Source organism: Ceratotherium simum, chromosome 29 (genome assembly GCF_057802395.1).
Source record: "Ceratotherium simum simum isolate JZ-2026a chromosome 29, ASM5780239v1, whole genome shotgun sequence".
Lineage (NCBI taxonomy): Eukaryota > Metazoa > Chordata > Mammalia > Perissodactyla > Rhinocerotidae > Ceratotherium > Ceratotherium simum.
Window position 1 is genome coordinate 13,043,607 of NC_141928.1, and position 24,153 is coordinate 13,067,759.

General features: G+C 38.5%; 1 protein-coding gene and 1 long non-coding RNA gene across 2 annotated transcripts; one reads left to right on the top strand and one right to left on the bottom strand.

Moving 5' to 3' along the window:
* Nucleotides 1–1,173: 1,173 nt before the first annotated feature.
* LOC101400859 (olfactory receptor 1L6-like) lies at nucleotides 1,174–2,103 on the bottom strand. Its single transcript, XM_004423762.1, has one exon. The coding sequence runs from the start codon at nucleotides 2,101–2,103 to the stop codon at nucleotides 1,174–1,176; it is 930 nt and encodes a 309-aa protein (XP_004423819.1).
* Nucleotides 2,104–6,414: 4,311 nt separating this feature from the next.
* LOC147913203 (uncharacterized) lies at nucleotides 6,415–22,740 on the top strand. The gene is made up of 3 exons (XR_015549018.1): nucleotides 6,415–6,658; nucleotides 19,151–19,285; nucleotides 22,678–22,740. It is a non-coding gene; the product is annotated as an uncharacterized LOC147913203 (long non-coding RNA).
* The last annotated feature ends 1,413 nt before the right edge of the window (nucleotides 22,741–24,153 follow it).

Sequence of the window (24,153 nt, forward strand, 5' to 3'; positions counted from 1 at the left end):
ATAAGGTCCTAAAGACAGAATAATTTATAGTGAATTTCAAGAAACACTTGGACTGAACTCAGCAGGAGGATGCATGACAGTATGACTATCTCCCACCCCATTACAAAACTTGGAATGTTATTTAAGAGGTGACCACATAATTCATTTGGTCCACATTTTCATATAATTTTGTTGTATTGGCTGAAATTTATTAAGGGCTTGCTATGTGCAAGACATGGTTTCAAATACTTAAAACATATAAGTCTTAGAACACTTACTATATCATTCAATCCTCATAACAATCCACTTTTCATATGAAAAACTGAGGTACAGACAGGTTAATGTCCTTGCCCAAGATCACAGAGTTGGTAAATGGTGGATCTGGGCTTCCAGTCCAAGCAGTATAATTTCAGCACTAGGGAACTGAAGCTCAGAGAGGTTAAGTAGATAATTCCGAGTCACTAAATGGTAGATTTGGAATTTTTCCATTTGACACCCACAACCACATGGTGAGATTATTTATTGTATCTATTACGTAGACAAGAAAAGAGAGGCTTAGAGTGATTTAGTGATTTGATCGTGGTCACACAATTTGTAAGACTGAGTTGTAAGTTAAGTTTTTTCTCAGAATCTTAGGATCTTATTACTATGCTGGTGCAGCTGCCTTCTCTGATAAATGTGTAAACAGCTTTGGAGAAGTTACAAGCTGTTCTAAAGGTAACAAGAAAATCTACTAGCCAGACTCAAGGGGTCTATGCATAAGATTAATAACTCATAGGTTGAGAATATTGACTTATTGAGGCTTTATGTGGGCTGACCCACATAACTAACAGATTCAAAAACCATTACAACTGAAGTTTTTTCTTGCTTTTCATCAGGACACCAATTGCACAACACTGGTCATGTATGTGACACAGATGAGTCAGAGATTGCAAAAGAAAAAGAACGAAACTACGTGTATGATACAGTAAGATGTCAATATTCACATCTCATTTTATTTATTTTTACCAACAAGTACAATAACCTTCTATTGTTGTTGTCTCATCTCTCTTTCTGAAATGTAATTAATTTTGAAGACTGGAGCTATGATTGAGATATCTTTCCAATATTTTCATAGTTAAGTATAGTTCCTGAGGTGGTTCATGAGTTCTTATTGAATGAATGAATGCTGAGAAGTACTATACATGGTTTACGCTATTCTGCCTTCCTCATCAGCTTTTTCAAGGCCAGCTTTATGTCCTTGTTCCTAAGGCTATAGATAAAAGGGTTCAGCATGGGGGTAATTACTGTATAGATGACAGTGACCACATGATTCTTTGTTGCTGAGTAGGTGGATGAGGGGCGAATGTACACAGACATTATGGTCCCATAGAATAGTGCCACAACTGTGAGGTGGGATCCACAGGTGGAGAAGACCTTGTACCTGCCTCCCCCTGAAGGGACCCTCAGAACAGCACGGGTGATGTAGACATAAGAGACAATGATGAGGATAAAGGGAGTCATGATCACAAAAGAGCCCTCAGTGAAGGCCAAAAGCTCATTGACAGAGGTGTCAGAGCAGGAGAGGGTTAGCAGCGGCTGGACATCACAAAAGAAGTGGTGGATGACGTTGGGCCCACAGAAGGAAAGGCAGGCCATAAGAATCATGTGGGTGAGCGAGTGGAGGTGGGACAGCACCCAGGATGCTATCACCAGTAGGAGACAGCGCCTGGGGCTCATGGTCGTGGTGTAACGCAGTGGGTTACAGATGGCCATGTAACGGTCAATGGCCATGGCAGCCAAGAGGAAGCTATCAGTGATCCCGAAGGCTACAAAGAAATACATCTGTGTGAGGCAATGGGCAAAGAGGATGGTCTTTGTCTGAGTCAGCACGTTCACTAACATTTGTGGAACAATAACAGTTGTAAAGCAGATGTCCACCAGGGACAGGTTGGAGAGGAAAAAGTACATGGGAGTATGGAGACGGGCATCTCCCAAGATGGCTGCAATGATGACTGAGTTGCCAGCCACATTGATCAGGTACATGGCCAGGAAGCTGGCAAAGAGCCACATCTGCTGTTTGGGGTCACTGGTCAGTCCCAGAAGGAGGAATTCAGTTACATGGCTCTTGTTTCCCCTTAGCATTGATTTCCTGCAAGTAAAAAATATGAACTGTTAGGTGTGTGTCCTAGCTTGGAGTCTTCAATCGGTGGAGAGGATATCTCATAACTTATTCCAGCTCATGACTGTATAAAGGGAGTCATTCATGTAGACCACCATATGTTCTATGATGTAACTTCATAGGATTGGTGTCAACACGCTTTGATTTCAATTCCATCATTGTATCTGACTAATTTAGTGAACTTGAACAAGATACTTCATCTCTTGTTCCTTATCCAAAGACAAAACTTGTAATACCCATGCTGTTATGCTATTCTGAGGATACGTGGTAAAAATCTGAGGAAAAGGCTGCAAAAGTAATAATTTTGCTCCATTTTCCAAGTTGTATCTAAGGTATATCCTTTTGCTCTGTCTGGCCTCAGTTACTGATCAGCCTGCTAACCTCCAGTTGTTTCCATCTGATGCTTCTGGCCAGGATTTCTTTTTTTTTCTCTTCTTTTTTCTTTTTTTAAAATATTGAATTAGTTTAATATAACCATAATCTAGAGAGAAAGAAGATTGACTCTTTCAGCAAAGGATTTTCAAAACTGTAACCCTTTCCATAGTCTTGGTTTTTTCATTTTGTTTTGTTTTGTTTTTTTAAAATTATTTTATTGGGGCTCTGGCGCCGTGGCCTAGTGGTTAAGTTTGGTGTGCTCAACTTCAGCGGCCCGAGTTTGGTTCCTGGGCATGGACCTATGCCGTACATCTGTGGCCATGCTGTGGTGGCGACCCACATTCAAAATAGAGGAAGATTGGCACAGATGTTAGCTCAGGGTGACTCTTCCTCAGCAAAAAAAAGAAAAAAAAAATATTGAGGTCATAATAGTTTATAACATTGTGTAATTTCAAGTGTACATTACTATTTATCAGTTTCTGTATAGACTGTATTGTACTCACAACCATAGTCTAACTTTTATCCATCACCATACATATGTGCCCCTTTACCCCTTTTGGCCACCCCCCAGTCCCCTTCCCCTCTGGTAACCACTAATATGTTCTCATTATCCATGTTTTTGTCTATCTTCCACATATGGGTGAAATCATGTAGTATTTGTCTTTCTCTGTCTGGCTTATTTTGCTTAACATAATATCCTTGGGGGCCGGCCCATGGCTTGGCGGTTAAGTGAGTGCGCTCCGCTACTGGCAGCCCAGGTTTGGATCCCGGGCGCGCACCAACACACCGTTTGTCTGGCCATGCTGAGGCAGTGTCCCACGTACAGCAACTAGAAGGATGTGCAACTATGACACACAACTATCTACTGGGGCTTTGGGGAGAAGAAGGGAAAAAAAGGAGGAGGATTGGCAACAGATGTTAGCTCAAGGATGGTCTTTCTCTGCAAAATGAGGAGGATTGGCATGGATGTTATCTCAGGGCTGATCTTCCTCACACACACAAACAAACAAACAAACATAATATCCTCAAGGTCCATCCATGTTGTTGCAAATGGGACAATTTTTTCTTTTTTTAATGGCTAAGTATTATGCGATTGTATACATATACCAAATCTTCTTTATCCATTCACCAGTTGATGGACACTTGGGTAGCTTCCACAATTTTGCTGCTGTGAATAATGCTGCAATGAACATAGAGGGGCATGAATCTCTTTGAATTGTTGATTTCATGTTCTTTTGATAAATACCCAGTAGTGGGATAGCTGGATTGTATGGTATTTCTATTTTTAATTTTTTTGGGAAATTTCCATACTGTTTTCCATAGTGGCTGGACCAGTTTGCATTCCCACCAGCAGTGTATGAGGGTTCTCTTTTCTCCACATCCTCTCCAACGATTGTTATTTTTTGTCTTGTTAATTATAGCCATTCTGATAGGTGTAAGCTGATATCTCATTGTAGATTTGATTTGCAATTCCCTAATAATTAGTGATGTTAAACATCTTTTCATGTGCCTATTGGCCATCTGTATATCTTCTTTGGAAATGTCTGTTTATATCCTTTGCCCATTTTTTGATCGGGTTGTTTGTTCTTTTGCTGTTGAGCTGTATGAGTTCTTTACATATTTTGGATATTAAACTCGTATTGGATATATGATTTGCAAATATTTTCTCCCAGTTGGTGGGTTGTCTTTTCATTTTTTTGATGGTTTACTTTGCCTTACAGAAGGTTTTTCCCTAATATAGTCCCATTTGTTTATTTTTTCTTTTGTTTCCCTTGCCAGAGTAGATATGTTATTGGAAAAGATGCTGCTAAGATTGATGTCAAAGAGTGTACTGTCTATATTTTCATCTAGTAGTTTTATAGTTTCAGGTCTTACAGTCAAGTCTTTCATCCATTTTGAGTTAATTTTTGTGTGTGGTGTAAAAAAATTGTCTACTTTCATTCTTTTGCATGCGGCTGTCCAGTTTTCCCAACGTTTATTGAAGAGAATTTCCTTTCTCCATTGTATGTTCTTGGCTCTTTTGTCAAGGATTAACTGTCCATAGATGTGTGGTTCTTTTTCTGGGCTTTCAATTCTGTTCCATTGATCTGTGTGTCTATTTTTGTGCCAGTACATGCTGTTGTGGTTACTATAGCTTTGTAGTATATTTTGAAATCAGGGATTGTGATACCTCTAGCTTTGTTCTTTTTTCTCAGGATTGCTTTGGCTATTTGGGGTCTTTTGTTGTTCCCTACAAATTTTAGGATTCTTTGTTCTATTTCCATGAAAAATATTGTTGGGATTCTCATTGGGATTGCATTGAATCTGTAGATCGCTTTAGGTAATATAGACATTTTAACTATGTTTATTCTTCCAATCCATGAGCACAGCATATCTTTCCATTTCTTTTTGCCTTCTTCTATTTCTTTCAATAATGTCTTATGGTTTTCAGTGTATAGGTCTTTTACCTCCTTGGTTAACTTTATTCCTAGATATTTTATTCTTTTTGTTGTGATTGTAAATGGGATTGTATTCTTGACTTCTCCTTCTGCTAGTTCCTTATTAGTGTATAGAAATGCAACTAATCTTTGTAGGTTGATTTTGTACCCTGTAACTTTGCTGTAGTTGTTGATTATTTCTAATAGTTTTCTGGTGGATTCTTTAGGGCTTTCTCTATATAGAATCAAGTTGTCTGTAAACAGTGAGAGTATCACTTCTTCTTTTCCAATTTGGATACCTTTTATTTCTTTTTCTTGCCTAATAGCTTCTGGCCATAACCTCCAGTACTATGTTGAATAGGAGTGGTGAGAGTGGGCACGCTTGTCTTGTTCCTGTTCTCAGAGGGAGAACAGTTTTTACCTGTTAAGTATGATGTTGGCTGTGGGTTTTTCATATATGGCCTTTATCATTTTGAGGTACCTTCCTTCTATGCCCATTTTATTGAGGATTTTTATCATAAATGGATGTTGGATCTTGTCAAATGTTTTCTCTGCATCTATTGAGATTATCATGTGATTTTTTCCCCTAATTTTGTTAATGTGGTGTATCACATTGATTGATTTGCAGATGTTGAACCTTCCCCGCATCCCTGGTATAAATCCCACTTGGTCATGGTGTATGATCCTTTTAATGTATTGCTGTATTTGATTTGCCAATATTTTGTTGAGGATTTTTACATCTACGTTCATCAGCAATATTGGCCTGTAATTTTCCTTCTTTGTGTTGCCCTTGTCTGGTTTTGGTATCAGAGTAATGTTGGCCTCATAGAACGAGTTAGGAAGTGTCCTGTCTTCTTCAAATTTTCGTAATTGTTTGAGAAGGAGAGTTATTATCTCTTCTTTGAATGTTTGGTAGAATTCTCCAGAGAAGCCATCTGGCCATGGACTTTTGTTTTTTGGCAGGTTTTTATTGCTATGTCAATCCCTTTACTTGTGATTGGTCTATTCAGATTCTCTATTTCTTCTTGATTCAGTTTTGGGAGGTTGTATTATTCTAAGAATTTATCCATTTCTTCTAGGTTATCCAACTTGGTGGTGTATAGTTTCATAGTATTATCTTATACTCCTTTGTATTTCTGTGGTATCTGTTGTAATTTCTCCTCTTTCATTTTTAATTACATTTATTTGTGCCTTCTCTCATACTTTCTTAGTGAGTCTGGCTAAGGGTTTGTCAATTTTATCTCTCTTCTCAAAGAACCAGCTCTTAGCTTCAGTGATCCTTTCTATTGCTTTTTTTACTCTCTATTTCATTTATTTCTGCTCTAATTTTTGTTATTTCCCTCCTTCTGCTGACTTTGGGTTTTGTTTTTCTTCTTTTTCTAGTTCTTTTAGGTCTAGTTTAAGATTTTTACTTGAGATTTTCTTGCTTGTGAGGTAGGCCTGTATTGTTATAAATTTCCCTCTTAGTACCGCTTTTGCTGCATCCCATAGGAGTTGGTATGTCGTGGCTGGGAAGATGGTGGCATAGGATGACTCTGAACTCACCTGTTCCCATGGACACAACAAGTTTACAACTACCCTTGGAACAATTACCCCTAAGAGAGAACCGTAAACTGGATTAAGAAACCCCCACAACGAGGGACAGTGCTGACTGAGGTGGAAGAAGCAGAAATTCCTTCCTGGAGAGGAAAAAGCCACAGCACTTCATGGCTAGTAGCACACTTAGGTAAGAAGCTTTCCTGGGAGGAATGGGGGTTCTGAGCCGGAGAGTTCTGCCACAATAAGAAGCTTTTGGACTCAGCACAACCAAAATGAGTGTCATAATATCTGGCTTTGCTGGCTATTAAATATAATGGGAAATACCCCCAGAAAGGCTATTGAAGATAAGAGAAAGAAAAGCTTGCTCTTAAAGGGCCCATGCAGAAATTCACCCAATTTGGAAAGCAGCCTATAATCATAAGAAAAAACGATGCACAGTCACTTGGCGAACAGAGACTCATTTGATAGGCTCTGGGTGCATCTTGGTGAGGCAGGAGGTGGCTGCGACCACCTCCCCAGGGACAGACATTGGTGGCAGCCATTATTGTGACCTAGTACAGGCGTGCTGACATAGATGCTGGCAGATGCCATTGGAGTTCTTTCCCTGGCCTGTTAGTGTGAGGGTCTGCCTCATCCACTAGAGCACCAATTTAATCCAGCTCAGCAAGGGCAGGCAGCCCACCCTAGGGACTGGCTACACCTGTCAGGAAGACTTCAGGCAACTTGTGGGCCTGTAGACGGGGTGTGTGTGACCTCTGCAGTCAGGCAAGTGGGTCCACGTCTGTGGGGCAGGGCATGTGTGAGGGGCAAGCCTGCATTGGCAGAGTATATGGGTCCTTTGCAGCATGGGTCTGCTCCCATGTGGTGGGGCATGTGCATGGGGCAGGACTTCATTGACAGGATGTGTGGGCCTGCAGGCAATGGGGCTTGTCAGCTGCAGGAGACTTGTCTTTATCAAAGAGTCACATAGGGGATCAGACCCACCTCCCAATGCCTGAAACAGTTTGTGCTGCCACACCTGGGGCTGGCCCCACCCAGCTGTACTACTGAGGGAGCTGACAATAGCCTTGCAGGCCAGAGTCCTATGGCAATTGTAAGCCCCTGAGCCTGGCAACCATCCATGCTGGGGTCCTACTCACTTAACAGAAGAACTCCAGCTGGAATGTGCTATTAGACCTTGCAGCCAACTGTACCGGGCTCCCCCTCCCTGATAAGGTGACTGAAAGGACCATAGCAGGCACACACAGCTGAGCATTTCAGTCAGCTGACCAAGGCAACAGCCTAGTCTCCTTGAGCACCTGAAGCAAGAGAAACCCCACCACAACAGAAGAACACGTGTAACCCACATTCAGGAAACTCCCGGAACATTTGGAACTGGTGACAAGAGGGAAGATCGCTGCTGGGCCTCATAAGGCATCTCTTACATAAGGCCATTTCTCCAAGATCGGGAAATGTAGCTGGTCTACCTAATACATAGATACAAGCACCAAGAAAGAGGCAAAATGAAGAGACAAAGGAATATGTTCCAAATAAGGGAACAAGACAAATTCTCAGAAAAAGAAATAAATGAAAGTGAGATAAGCAATCTTCCTGATAAAGAGTACAAACTAATAGTCATAAGTATGCTCACTGATCTTGGGAGAAGAATGGATGAATACAGTGAGAACTTCAACAGAATTGGAAAATATAAAAAATAACCAATCAAAACTGAAGAATACAATAATGGAAATGAAAAATTCACTAGAGGGAAACAATAGTAGAGTAGAAGATATGAAAGAACGGTTCAGCAAGCTCGATGAAAGATTAGAGGAAGTCATCCAAGCTGAACAAAAAAAGAAAAAAGAATTAAAAAGGGTGAGAACAGTTTATGGGACCTCTGGGGCAACATCAAGCACGCTAACATCCATGTTATACGTGTTGCAGAAGGAGAAGAGAGAGACAAAGAGGCAGAGAATCTATTTGAAGAAATAATAGCTGAAAACCTTCCTAACCTAAGGAAGGAAACAGACATCCAGGTACAAGAGTCACAGAGAGCACCAAATAAGGTAAATACAAAAAGTCCCACACCAAGACACATTATAATTAAAATGTCCAGAATTAAAGATAAAGAGAGAATCCTAAAAGATGCAAGAGAAATGCAACAAGTTACATACAAAGGAAACCCCATAAGGCTATCAGCTGACTTCTCAGCAGAAATCTTACAGGCTAGAAGGGAGTGGCATGATATATTTAAAGTGCTAAAAGGAAAAAAACCTATGGCCAAGAATACTCTGTTCAGAAGGTTATCATTCAGAGTGGAAGGAGAGATAAAGAGTTTTCCAGATAAGCAAAAGTTAAAGGCGTTTATCACCAAGAAACCAGTCTTACAAGAAATGCTAAGGGGACTTATTTAAGTGGAAAAGAGAAGACCACAAATAGCAATAGAAAAATGTAAAAAAATAAAATAAAATCATTGGTAAAGGAAAATATACAGTAAAGGTAGCAGATCAACCTATGAAGCTAATATGAAAGTCAAAAGCAAAAGTGTGAAAATTACCTTTTTCCATGATAAGAGGGTAATGGATACATGCACACAAAAAAGAGAGTAAATATGATGTAAAAAACATAAAACATGGGAGGAGGAGAGTCAAAGAGTAGAGCTTTTAGCAAGAGGTCGAACTAAAGAGACCATCAACTTAATACAGATTGCTATATATGTAGGTTATTATATATGAACCTCATGATAATCATAAACCAGAAACCTATAATTAATACACAAAAAATTAAGAGAAAGGAAGCCAAACATAATACTAACGAAAGCCACCAAACCACAAGAGAAGAGAGCAAGAGAAGAAGAAAGAAATAGGGAAGGACTAATAAAGCATCCAGAAAAAAATAACAAAATGACAATAAGTACATTCTTATCAGTAGTTACTTTAAATGTCAATGGACTAAATGCTACAATCAAAAGACATAGGGTGGCTAATTGGATAAAAAATCAAGATCCATATATACTCTGCATACAAGAGACACACTTCAGATCTAAAGACACTCACAAACAATGTGAAGAGGTGGAAAAAGATACTCCATGCTAATGGCAATGAAAAGAAAGCTGGGGTAGCAATACTTATATCAGACAAAATAGGCTTAAAACAGAAACTATAATAAGAGACAAAGAAGAGCACTACATAATGATAAAGGGAACAATCCAACAAGAGGATATAACACTTACAAGTGTTATATATCTATGCAACCAACATAGGAGCACCTACATATATATAGCAATTATTAACAGACATAAAAGGAGAAATAGTAATACTATTATAGTAGGGGACTTGAACACTCCACTTATATCAATGGATAGATCATTCAAACAGAAGATCAATAAGGAAACATTGGCCTTAAATGACACACTAGACCTGATGGACTTAGACATATACAGAACATTCCATCCAAAAACTGTAGAATACACATTCTTTTCAAATGCACATGGAACATTCTCCAGAATAGATCACATATTAGGCCACAAGACAAGTCTCAATAAATTTAAGAAGACTGAAATAATACCAAGCATCTTTTCTGACCACAAGAATATGAAACTAGAAATCAATTACAGGAAGATAACTGGAAAAGCGACAAATATGTGGAGATGAAACAGAATGCTACTGAACAACTATCAGGTCACTAAGAAATCAAAGGAGAAATCAAAAAATACCTGAGACAATTGAAAATGAAAATATGAAATGCCAAAATTTATGGGATACAGCAAAAGCAGTTCTAAGAGGGAAGTTTATAGCAATACAGCCTCACCTCAACAAACAAGAAAAATCACAAATAAACAATCTAACAGTGCACATAAAGGAACTGGAAAAAGAAGGATAAACAAGCCCAAAATCATTAGAAGGAGGTAAATAATAAAAATCAGAGCAGAAATAAATGAAATAGATACAAAAGAACAATAGAAAAATCAATGAAACTAAGACCTGCTTCTTTGAAAAGATAAAAAAAAAATTGACAAACCTTTAGCTAGACTCACCAAGAAAAAAGTGGAAGTCTCAAATAAATAAAATCAGAAATGAAAGAGGAGAAATTACGATGGACACCTCACAAATACAAAAGATTACAAGAGAATACTGAGAAAAGCTATATGCCAAGAAATTGGAAAATCTGGAAGAAATGGATAAATTCTTAGAATCATATAACCTTCCAAAACTAAATCAAGAAGAAAAAGAAAATTTGAATAGACCAATCACCAGTAAGGAGATAGAAACAGTAATAAAAAAGCTCTCCCAAAATAAAAGTCCAGGATCAGATGGCTTCTCTGGTGAATTCTACCAAACATTCAAAGAAGACTTAATAACTAGTCTTCTCAAACTCTTCCAGAAAGTTGAAGAGGAAGGGAAGCTTCTTAACTCATTGTATGAGACCAACATTACCGTGATACCAAAACCAGACAAGGACAGCACAAAAAAAGAAAATTACAGGCCAATATCACTGATGAACATTGATGCAAAAATCCTTAAGAAAATACTAGCAAATCGAATACAATAATAAATTAAAAAGATCATACACCATGATCAAGTTGGATTTATTCCAGGTGTTCATGAATGTTTCAACATTCACAAATCAATCAACGTGATACACCAGAGTAACAAAATGAAGAATAAAAATCACCTGATCATCTCAATAGATACAGAGAAAGCATTTGACAAGATACAGCATCCATTTGTGATAAAAACTCTGAATAAAATGGGGATAGAAGGAAAGTACCTCCACACAATAAAAGGCATGTATGACAAACCCACAGCTAATTTCATGCTCAACAGAGAAAAACTGAAAACTCTCCCTCTAAGAACAGGAACCAGACAAGGATGCCCACTTTTGCCACTCTTATTTAACCTAGTATTGGAATCCTAGCCAGAGCAATCAGGCAAGAAAGAGAAACAAAAAGGATCCAAACTGGTAAGGAAGAAGTGAAACTGTCACTATCTGTAGATGACATTCTTTTATATATAGAACACCCTACAGAATCTATGAAAAAATTTTAGAAATAATAATGAATACAGTCAAGTTACAGGGTATAAAATCAACATACAAAAATCAGTTGCCTTTCTATATACTAATAATGAAGTAGCAGAAAGTGATATAAAGAACACAGTCCCATTTACAATTGCAACAAAAAGAATAAAATAACTGGGAATAAATTTAACCAAAGAGGTCAAAGACCTGCACACTGAAAATGATAAAACGTTATTTAATGAAATTGAAGGAGACACAAAGAAATGCAAAGATATTCCGTGCTCTTGGATTGGATGAGTTAACATAGTTAAAACATTCATACTTCCTAAAACAATCGACAGATTCAATGAGATCTCTATCAAAGCTACAACAACATTTTTCACAGAAATAGAAAAAAGAATCCTAAAACTTTTATGGAACAACAGAAGACCCCAAATAGCCAAAGCAATCCTGAGAAAAAATAACAAAGCTGGAGGTATCACACTCCCTGATTTCAAAATATACTACAAAGATATAGTCATCAAAACACCATGGTGCTGGCACCAAAACAGAACACAGATCAATGAGCAGAATTGAAAGCCCAGAAATAAACCCAACATCTATGGATAGCTAATCTTTGGTGAAGGAGCCGAGAACACACAAGGGAGAAAGGAAAGTCTTTTCAATAAATAGTATTGGGAAAACTGGACAGCCACATGCAAAGGAATGAAAGTAGACCATTATCTTACACCCTGCACAGAGATAAACTCAAAATGGATGAAAGATTTGAATGTAAAACCTGAAACCATAAAAATTCTAGAAGTAAACATAGGCAGTATGCTCTTTGACATCAGTCTTGGCAACATATTTTCAAAAACCATGTCTGACCAGGCAAGAGAAACAATAGAAAGAATAAACAAATAGGACTACATCAAACTAAAAAGCTTCCACACAGCAAAGGAAACCATCAACCAAACAAAAAGACAACCTCACAATTGGGAGAAGATATTTGCAAACCACATATCTGATAAGGGGTTAATATGTAAAATATGCAAAGAATGCATACATCTCAACAACAAAAAAACAAACAACCCAATTAAAAAATGACCAAAAGGTCTGAATAGACATTTTTCCATAGAAGATACACACATGGCCAACACGCACATGAAAAGATGTTCAACATCACTAATTATTAGGGAAATGCAAGTCAAAATTACAATATCACCTCATGCCCCTCAGAATGGCTATAATTAACAAGACAAGAAATAACAAATGTTGGAGAGGATGTGGAAAAAAAGGGAACTCTCATACACTGCTGGTGGGAATGCAGACTGGTGTAGCCACTGTGGAAAACAGTATGGAGATTCCTCAAAAAATTAAGAATAGAACTGCCATACAATCCCACTATTCCACTGCTTGGCATTTACTCAAAGAAAATGAAAACACGAATGCGTAAAGATATGTGCAACCCTATGTTCATTGTGGCATTATTCACAATAGCCAAGACTTGGAAACAACCTAGGTGCCTATCAAGGGATGAATGGATAAAGAAGATGTGGTACATATACACAATAGAATACTATGCAGCCATAAAAACGTTGAAATCTTGCGATTTGTGACAACATAGATGGACCTTGAGGGTATTAAGCTAAGTGAAATATGTCAGAAGAATAAAGTCAAATACTGTATAATCTCACTCGTAAATAGAAGATAACAAAAACAACAACAACAAACAAACACATAGATACAGAGATTGGATTCATGGTTACTAGAGGGGAAGTGGGAGGGGGGAGGGTAAAAGGGGTGACTGGGCCCATGTGTATGGTGATAGATGGTAATTAGTATTTGGGTGATGAACATGATGTAATCTGCACTGAAATTGAAATATAATGATGTACACCGAAATTTATATAATGTTATAAATCAGCATTTCCTCAAAATTTTTTTTTAAATAAAAACAACACCAGATTAATAGTACACAGCCTACACATCAGTGCTGCTTCAACTCCCTGGGACCCAGATGAGAAATTAATTAAGCTAATACTTTTAAAATTAAATCCATTTTACTCCAAATGACCATCCCCCCAAAGTTCAGCAAAACCAGGAAATGCTAATTTGTAAACTTGCATTATATGTATATTCAGACCCTTGGTAAAACAGATTCAAATAAAGAAAACCTGAGATAAAGAAAAAGAAAGAAAGAGTTGATATGTTGTGTTTTCATTTTCATTTGTCTTCAGGTATTTTTTGATTTCTGCTTTGATTTTTTTCATTGATCCAATGTTTGTTCAGTAGCATGTTGTTTAATCTCCACATATTTGTGCCTTTCCTGGATTTTTTCGTGTTGTTGATTTCTAGTTCCTTAGCATTCTGGTCACAAAAAATGCTTGATATGATTTCATTCTTCTTAAATTTATTGAGGCTTGCCTTGTTTCCCAACCTATGGTCTGAGAGTGTTCCATGTGCACTTGAGATAAATGTTTATTCTGCTGTTTTTGGATGGAATGTTCTATATATGTCTATTGTCTGTCTGGTCTAGTGTTTCATTTAAGGCCACTGATTCTTTATTGACTTTCTGTCCGGGTGATCTATCCATTGATGTAAGTGGGGTGTTGAGGTCCCCTACTATTATGGTCTTGCTGTCAATTTCTCCTTTTAGGTCTGTTAGTAGTTGCTTTATTTTTTTATTTTTTGTGAGGAGATCAGCCCTGTGCTAACATCTGCCAATCCTCCTCTTTTTTGCTGAGGAAGACTGGCCCTGGGCTAACATCCGTGCCCACCTTCCTCCACTTTGTATGGGATGCCACCACAGCATGGCCTGACAAGTGGTGCGTTGGTGCGTGCCCGGGATCCGAACCGGTGAACCCCAGGCCGCTGCAGTGGAGCACGCACACTTAACTGCTTGCGCCTCCGGGCTGGCCCCAGTAGTTGCTTCATATACTTTGGTGCTCATGTGTTAGGTGCATATATGTTGATAAGTGTTATGTCCTCTTGGTGGATTGTCCCTTTTATCATTATATACTGCCCTTCTTTGTCTCGCATTGTCTCTTTTATCTTGAAGTCTGCTTTGTCTGATATAAGTATGGCAACATCTGCTTTGTTTTGCTTGCCATTTGCTTGGAGTATCATCTTTCAGCCCTTCACACTGAGCCTATGTTTGTCTTTAGATTGTTGGATCTTGTTTTTTTTTAAATCCATCTAGCCATTCTGTGTCTTTTGATTGGAGAATTCAACCCATTTACATTTAGAGTGATTATTGTTATATGAGGTCTTAATACTGCCATTTTATTTCTTGTTTCTGTGTGTTCTATATTTCTATTGTTTCTCTTCCCTTGTATTTCTGATTGCCAATTCAGTTTGATGTCTTTCTGTGATGGTTTTCTCAGTTTTCTCTTTATTTATGATTTGTGGCTCTGCTGTGATTCTTTGTTTAGTGGTTACTGTGAGGTTTGTATAAAAGATCTCATAGATGAGATAGTCCCTTTCCTCTTAGCTTCTTATCTCCATTAGCCTAAGCAGGTCCCATCTCTTTCCTCTTCCCTGTCTAAGTTATTGTTGTCACAAATTATTCTGTTTTGTGTTGTGGGTTTGTGATTAAAATGAAGTGTTTATAGTTATTTTTAATACTTTCCTTCCCTTTATATTTTATAATTGTTTGCTAATGTTCTGATGGAGAGCTGAAATTTTTATGATTTTGTCTGTCTACTTATCTCCTTGCTCAAAGCTTTGTAAACCTTTGCCTTTTTGTTACAGGTAGGAGGGATTCCTTCATCATTTCTTGTAAGACAGGTCTAGTGATGATGAACTCCCTCTGCTTTTGTTTATCTGGGAAAGCTTTTATTTCTCCATCATATCTGAATGATAGTTACACTGGATACAGTATTCTTGGCTGAAAGTTTTTGTCTTTCAGTATTTTGCATCTATCATTCCATTCTCTCCTAGCTTGTAAGATTTCTACTGAGAAATCTGTTGAAAGCCTGATAGGGGTTCCTTTGTAGGTTATTTTCTTCTGCCTTGCTGCCCTTAATATTTTTTCTTTGTCATTGACTTTTGCCAGTTTTACTATTATATGCCTTGCAAAACGTCTTTTTGCATTGATGTAATTAGGAGTTCCATTGGCTTCACGTACGTATAAGTCCAGTTCCTTCCCCAGATTTGAGAAGTTCTCAGCTATTATTCCTTTGAATAATCTCTCTGCTCCTTTCTCCCACCCTTAACCCTCTGGAATACCTATAATCCTTATATTGCTTTTCTAATTGACTCAGATATTTCTTGAAGAATTTCTTCATTTTTTAAAAATCTTAGTTTGCTCTCCTCCTCTACCTGAAGCATTTCTATATTTCTGTCCTCTAAATCACTAATTCTGTCCTACATAACATCAGCTCTATTTTTTATGGTTTCTAGATTATTTTTTACGTCATTAATTGTGTTCTTCATATCCAGAATTTGTTTTTTTTTGAGTTTTTACGTCATTAATTGTGTTCTTCATATCCAGAATTTGTTTTTTTTTGAGTTTCAATCTCTTATCTAAAGTATTCCTTTTGCTCATTAATTTTATTCCTGAGCTCATTGAATTATCTTTCTGATTTTTCTTGTAATTCACTGAATTTCTTTATGACAACTATTTTGAATTCTCTGTCACTTAGGTTGTAAACTTCAATGACTTCAGGATTGGTTTCTGGAGACTTGTCATTTTCCTTCTTCTTTGAAGTGTTATTGTAGTTCTTCACGGTGTTTGATGAATTAATCCTTTGCCAGCACATTTGTGGTAGTATCAGGTTGCAGCTTCCACCTGCCACTGCTGGAGGGGAGCTGGAGCTGTGTTTTCTGATCCCGGCCCAACTGCTGGAAGTTGTGTGGGTAGGGCTGCTCTGCATTTGCAGGTTGCACTCACATCTGCAGGGCCTCTGTGCTGGGCAGGAGGGTCATGCACTATAGGCGAGGCCTCTGTGTTCAGTGGGTGGGTCACCCTTGTGTGGTCAGGGCCACTGCACTCAGCAAGGGACCGGCTGAGCTGCTGCTTTCTGTAGGTGGGTACCCTCACAGGGGCTGAGCCACCACTTGGTGGGTCCCATGGGCTGCTGTGCTTTGCAGGCAGGGTGCTTTCTGGGTGGGCGGGATGCCTTCTCACCTGCACTGTGTTTGGCCAGCGGGCACCTTCATGGGGGCTGAGCTGCTGCCACTTGGTGGGGAGCGTTCCCACAGGCAGGGCAGCTGCAGCAATTAGGGTGCTCCTGTGGGCTGGGCTACCACTCCGAAAGCATTCGCGTGAGCCAGGCTGCCACTGCCTCTTCTTGCAGTCACACTGGCTGCTGTGTGAGTATCCAAGACCTGGCTCACTGCCCCCAGGGTGGGGGAGGTGTGTGCTCACCTAGTTCCACCGCCTCCTGGGGATCCAGTGTATCCTCCTTCAGTTTCATGGCTGCATCAATCTCTCAGACATCCTGTTGTGCTGTGCAGGGGATCCTCTGCTGGTTAATGAAGGTGCATTTAGTTGTAACTTAGAGGGTAAAAATAAAGGGAACAACTCACTCTGCCATGATGTTGATGTCACTCCTGGCCAGGATTTCTCTCTTTCTTCTCCCCCTTGTGAAAGAAAAGTATAACATCTTATGTTTTACCTACAGAAATCACATAAACATTGTAGAGATGGCATTCCTGGATCCAGCCCCTCTTGAAAAAAGTAGTTTTGGAATGAGTTTGAGAATTTAATTATGGACAGGAAGGTCAGACTAGGAGTGGCAAGGATCTGGAAATTTGACATGTCTAACAGAGTGTAGAACTGTCTAGGGTGAGTGGGATGTTGGAAAAGTGTCTCTGGCAGAGGGAATCTATTTACCCAACATTGAGCTTAGTGGTTTAGGCAGGCGGGTGACATCAAGGAAGACAGAGGAACTAAGAGGTGGGTGTTCTTATAGGTAAGAAGGGTCCATGGGTGGTATTGTGGGCAATGGAAATGTGAGAAGATGTAGCATTCTGGCAAAAAAACACTGAGAGGTATGAATAGGAAGGTGCTGAGGTTCAGAAACTGGTCCTTTATTCCCCTAAAAGGCAAGAGCCAAAGACAATGAGCCAAGGCTCCAGTATGGCAGGAATTCAGGAACCAGTCATCTATTTACCAAGATAGGGACCAGTTGGAATGGAGGAAGACAAGAAACCGTTGGGAGATAGAGTTAGAACCAGCCAGCAGCCAGCTGGGTTGATAGTGAGACCACTGAGTTACAGAACATGCACTCCTTCTGTCCACTCTGCCTAGGGACAGGATTGGCTTCAGAAAGACAGAGCAGAAAAGAGAGCCTCAAAGTAGTAGTCAAATAATCCCAGGTAAGGGAGGGTAGAGTTAGGGGTGCAGATTTTGAATTAGAAGAAGTCCACATCCTGTACTCCTTGTGTCCTCATCATCTTTCTGGTACTTTTTTATTTTATTTTATTTTTTTTGAGGAAGATTGGCCCTGAGCTAACATCTGTTGCCATTCTTCCTCCTTTTTTTCTTTTTTCTCTCCAAAGCCCCAGTAGATAGTTGTATGTCATAGTTGTACATCATTCTAGTTGCTCTATGTGGGATGCCGCCTCAGCATGGCTTGATGAGTGTTGTGTAGGTCTGTGCCCAGGATATGAACTGGTGAATCCTGGGCCGCTGAAGCAGAGTGTGTGAACTTAACTACTATGCCACCAGGCCAGCTCCTCTGGTACTTTTGACAAAGAGTCAAAAGCAAACCTGTGTACTAACGGTATGTTTTAAATGCTTAGCGATCTTGAATGAAACTCACTGCCCTGAATAGGAGAACTCAGACTTTTTGTTTCTCTTTTAACACTTGAACAAGCACATGCATTCAATAGTATTGTTTCCTGAAGCATTTCCTTTCTCTCTGAGATATTTAGTGCTTGGTCCAAATTGGATCCTTCCACTAGGAAAGGAGCCACTAGGCATGGACAACATCTGGAGACATCCATGATGAAAGAGTTACCAAGGCGGCATCCAAGTCTGTTTTGCTCCCCATTGTTTTCCAGTGAATTACATAGTACTTGATTCATATAGCTGCATAATAAACACTGGCTGACAGATTGAACCAGATATATCACCCCTTGCAAGACTGTGGGTTTTACATTAGTATCTGGGAGACTAGTCTCCTAGGATCAGGAGAGTCAATGGGAAAAGTTCATGATTTGGGAAGTAGTTCTGGTTCGGAGACTTACTAGCTGTTTCTCCTTGGGAACTTTTCTATGTTTCTATTTTTTTCTTATCTGAAAAATGGGGAAAATAAAATGTCATCTCTAGAAGTTTATTGTTAAGTTCAAATAAGGTAACATATTTGAAAAGTGTTTGAGATCTACAATGTTCAAAGCAAATGTTATGTATACTACTATATATTTCTTATTAGTATTCTGTACCTAATTCTGTACAGCTGAAAAATAGCAGATTCAATCTAGAGTAAGCCAGGCAGAGGGTAAGAGGGCTAGTGTGTTTGGGGAGGAGACTGAAGTTGTCACTGGAAGGAGTGTAAGTACTAAGCTGGAGGGGATGAAAGAGCAACAGGGTGAATACAGGACAAATTGGCCTTTCCTGAGAAGAGAAGGAAAATCAAGGATTTACTGCTCTTTAGGATAATTCATATTGGAGTGTGTATTAGCTTTCTATGGCTGCTGTAATAAATTGCCATAAACTTAGTGTCTTAAGACAATACAAATTTTTATCTTACAGTTCTGTATGTCAGAAGTTGGAAAAATCAAGGTGTTGACAAGGTGGCAACAGAAGGCTCCACAGAAGAATCCAGTTTCTTGCCTTTTCCAGCTTCTACAGACTGCTCACATTCCTTGGCTAGTGGTCATATTCAAAGTAAGCAACAATGGGTAAATCCTTCTCATGCTGCCATCTCTCTGGCTCTCCTTTTTTGCCTCCCTCTTCCACATTTAAGGACACTGTGATTACACTGGGCCCATTTGGATTATCCAGGATAGTCTCTTTATTTTAAGGTTTTAGACTTCTGGCTTCCAGAACTGTGAGAGAATAAATTTCTGTTGTTTTAAGCCACCAATTTTATGGTAATTTGTTATAGCAGCCATAAGAAACTAATACACAGGTCCTATGAAATGAAACAGACCTTTGGTAAGACTAATCAGAAAATAAAGAATGCATAGAAAATAATCAAAAAAAGGGAAATTATTTCAGAAAAACAGAGATTTAATGTCTTCTGAACTAAATTAGAAAATTTAGATGAAATGGATAAATTCCTAGAAACATACAAAATGTACAGGAATTACTTGAATAAACTAATCAATTGTAAAAAAAATTAGAAACAAAAGTCAAAAACCTCCCCTCTCAAAAAACTTTGGACCCAAATAGTTTTAAGGTGAATTATACCAAACTTTCAAAATAGCTGATTCTATTTTATGCAAGTTGCTCCAGGAACTAGAAAACAGAGGGAAGACGGGGGCCTTACCAGCTAATTTTACAAGATGAGTTTAAGGCTGACTCCAAAACCAGAAAAAGAAAAGAAAAGAAAAGAAAATTATGGACCACTTTGTTTATGTATGTAGATGCAAAGTCTTAAATATAGTAATAGTTAAGTGAATCCAACATAGCACTAAAAATAATACATCATGAACAAGCAGGATTTGTCCCAGTAATGCAAGGATGGTTCAACATCAGAGAACTTCATCGATATACTTCACCACAATAATAAAATAAATGAGAAAAAAATTACGTGATAATTTTAATTGAAACAGAACAATCACTTTACAAAGTTCAGTGCCTGTCTATAGTTAACTGTTAGCAAACTAGGAATAGAAGGGAGTATTCTTTTTTTTTTTTTTTTTTAATTTTTATTTATTTATTTTTCCCCCAAAGCCCCAGTAGATAGTTGTATGTCATAGTTGCACATCCTTCTAGTTGTTGTATGTGGGACGCGGCCTCAGCATGGCCGGAGAAGCGGTGCGTCGGTGCGCGCCCGGGATCCGAACCCAGGTCGCCAGTGGTGGAGCGCGCGCACTTAACTGCTAAGCCATGGGGCCGGCCCAAAGGGAATATTCTTAATTTAGTAAAAGCTATATATACTAAAACCCTACCACATATATTATGCTAAATGGCTAAACTTAGATACCTTCCTTTTAAGATGAGAAACAAGATTAGGACATCCATTATTACCACAAATGTTTAACATAGTATTGGAAATCCTGACTAACACTTTAAGAAAAGAAAAATGAAGTGAAGGGAATGTAAGGAAATTTCATTATTTAAAGAAGATAGAATAATCTCCTTGGAAAAAATAACAGAATCAATTGACAAATTTTAACCAATAAGTGAATTCAGCAAGGTAGCTGGATACGTGATCAACTTAAAAAAATCAATAGCATGTCTCTAAATTAGAAATAACCAATCAGGATATATAATAATAAATAAGTTGCTATTCACTGTTGCAGCAAAAACTCTAAAGCTCCAGGAATTAATTTATGTAAGAAACACAAAACTACTATGTGGAAACATTTTTAAGTCTAACAAAGGGCATATAGATGAATAAAATAAATGGAGAGAAATTCCATCTTCTTGGATGGAATGAATAATATTACAGAGATGTAATTTCCCATATTAATCTATAAATTTAATTAAATCTCAATCGAAATCTGTTGGATTTTTTTGAAGTCCTTGATAAATTTGTTCTCAAATTTACATGTAACAATAAAGATCAGGAAATAGCTAGGTCAAATTTGAAAATGGAGAGTAAAAAGAGAACACCTGTCTTATTAGACATTAATAATAAAAAAAAGTCCATAATAATAAAACATTGTAGTTTTGGTGCAGGGACAGATGAAAGACCAATGGAAAATACTAGATATCTTGGAACGAGACCTACATTTATATTAGAACTTAATGCAGGAAAATAGTGGCGCTAAAAACCAATAGGGGAAAGGATGGAATGTTGAGAAGTGTTGGGAAAACCGGCTCGTTATATTGAGGATAATCAAAGAGAATTGCTATCTAATATCATATATAAAGGAGGAATCAGATAGATTATGGACTTATCTGTGGTGACACATGAATCTATAAAGTCAATGGAAAAAAGCTATAGGAGAATATCTATGAGCTAGAAGGCAAAGACTTTCTTAAACAAGACACCCAACAACATAAAACAAAAAAGGCAAGAAAAAATTGATTATACCATGATTATGAATAAAGCTAATAGACATATGAAAGACTGGGACATGATATTTGTAATGTTTAACAGCTGAGGTACTAATATCTAGAATATGCAACAATCACTTTCACATCAGCAAGAGGAATATGAGAATCCCAGTAGAAAAATGTGCAAGAAAGCCAAAAGGCTAACAAGCATCTGAAAATGTGCCCAAATCCATTGGTTATCAGAGAAATGAAAAAAAAAAAAAAAACAGTGAGATTTCACTATACATTTGTTTCCTTGGCAAACATTAGAAAGGAGAATAAGGAAAAATCTTGTCAGGGATGTGGCAATATAGGGATGCTTGGGCACTGCTGGTCAGGATGTAAACTGGTGCATTATCTGAAGAAAAAACTGGCATGATTTAGTCAAGTTAATGAATATTCCACAACCCAACAATCCTGATCCAACATGGATATCCCAGGGAGATTCCAATACAGGCAAATAAAAGCTTATGGATGAGGGTGTTTCTACACTGTCATTTGCTGTGATGGGGAGTTTATGGCAATTTGGATGTCTGTCATTAGGCTGGTAAATGTGACAGAAGCACACCATAGGGTACAATGCAGCTGTTTAGAAACAACTGACTAGAGTTACTTGCAGCAACATTGATAGATTTGAAAACATAATCTGAGTGAAAAAGTAAGAAAATGAGTGAGATCTATAGCACAAGATGATTTATATAAATTAAAAATGCAACAAAATGCTAACCATTTCATGATATATATATATATGTCAAAACATCGCATTGTATGCCTTAAAAAATAATTAAAAAATGCAACAAAACAGCAAGTAAATCCATACACAAAGTCAAACATTAAGCATGTTAGAATGGAGGAGGGCAATGGGAGTGAGGAGTGGGTATAAAAGTTCATCAGTGAGTGAGGAAGCAAATAAACAAAAGAAAAAGGGGTTCATATGCCATGTTGGCAATATGCCATGAACTGAGATGTGTGGTTAATTCAATGCTTTGCATCTGAAGTCTATGAATACTAAGAAGAATCTCAGGTCTTAAATAGAACTCAGGAGATTTCTCTTCTCTTCTACTCCCCAGAACATGAAACCACCAGGAACACAGATGCCAGGTTATTCAGCTGAAATATTGCCGGTAAATGGAGCCCACTGCCTCCCAAATTGTACCCTTGTCCCTTTGTAATCAAAATTGGATAAATCTGTATATCTTGGAGTGAAATGCAAAAGCCAAGCAGTCTACTAAGCCCAGCATTATCAGCATCCTGTTAGCTGATTTTCTCTTTGCTAGTGATGTTATATATGCTTTTCTTTCACACTTTGATTGATTGATGTATAATTCACTCAACAAATTTTCACTGAGAGCCAGGAGACAGCCTAGGCACTGGTGACACAGAAGAATCAGATGCCATGATAGCTGTTCCAATGTTTGACAACAGGGACCATGTCCCCAAGCCTTCTTCTTTGAGTGAAATTTCCCCAGTTCTTTCCAATCCTTACCTAATAGGACTTAGTATTAAGTCATCTCAACATCTACAGTCACCTTTTTAAACTACTGGCTGGGGTGGCTAATGCTCCCTGTGTAATGGTCAAGTATTTCCTTTTAGAATGTAAATTCGTGGGGGACAGAATGACATTTGTAAAATCCTAGGTTGTTGGAGATGGAAGTGACCTTAGAATTTATCCATTTCATAGGTTTCCAAACTGTGCTTCCCTAGGATACTTAGGGTCACCCCAGGAGGGATTGGAAAGCTGAGGGGAATGACGAATGAGAGAGACTCCAGGTCTCTTCCTCTTTAATCAGAGCAATTCTGCTACCCTTGTGTTTTACAGATTGAATTACTGCATTAGAAATATTATGAAGATGTAGTGGAAAACAACATACTCACTTTATGTAGGGAAAACTTGAAGCTCAGAGAGAGAATGATTTAACCAATACCGCAATCTCCCCTTAACATTGTCATGTGAAAGTGATACCACAGTCTCATAGCCCATGTTGTTCTGGAGATGTTCAGAGGTTGAGTGAGGCCATAGAATCCAGAGCCTCCCTCAGCAGGCCTGGCTTTAGGACCACCAGGGGTCAGGCTGGGCCAAAAGAAGCTGGGTTCTACCTGACAGCATCACGGCAGCTATATCTGTCCCTTCCCCAGTGCAGAACCTCTTGCCTTGGGGTCTTACCTACCAATAACAAATCCTCTCGGTGTTATGTAAATGGAGAAGGAGAAACAGAGGAGTGTGGAGACTATGGGAGTGGAAATTTAGGCAGATGACCTGGTTTGTAGTATCAGCTATGCTGAGTCTCAGATTTCATCCTTGTAAAAAGAAGACATCATACAAAATGATTTCTCAGTTTCTAATACTCCAGGATTTGTAGGACTTGGGTATAATGATAGGGTGGAAGATAACACCTACTTACTCAGAAAAAGGATGTTGATCTCCAGGGTGGCCATTCCAGGGTCCCGGCAACTTTTCCTCAGCCTCATTGGCTTGGTGATTAGGGGGGGAATGGGGGTTGGGGAGACAGACAGAGCTATCCTATCAGGCAAGGAAGGAAAAGACC

Coding starts and splice junctions, on each gene's coding strand:
- LOC101400859 (XM_004423762.1), bottom strand. CDS start 2,103: ATGCTAAGGGGAAACAAGAGCCATGTAACTGAATTCCTCCTTCTGGGA.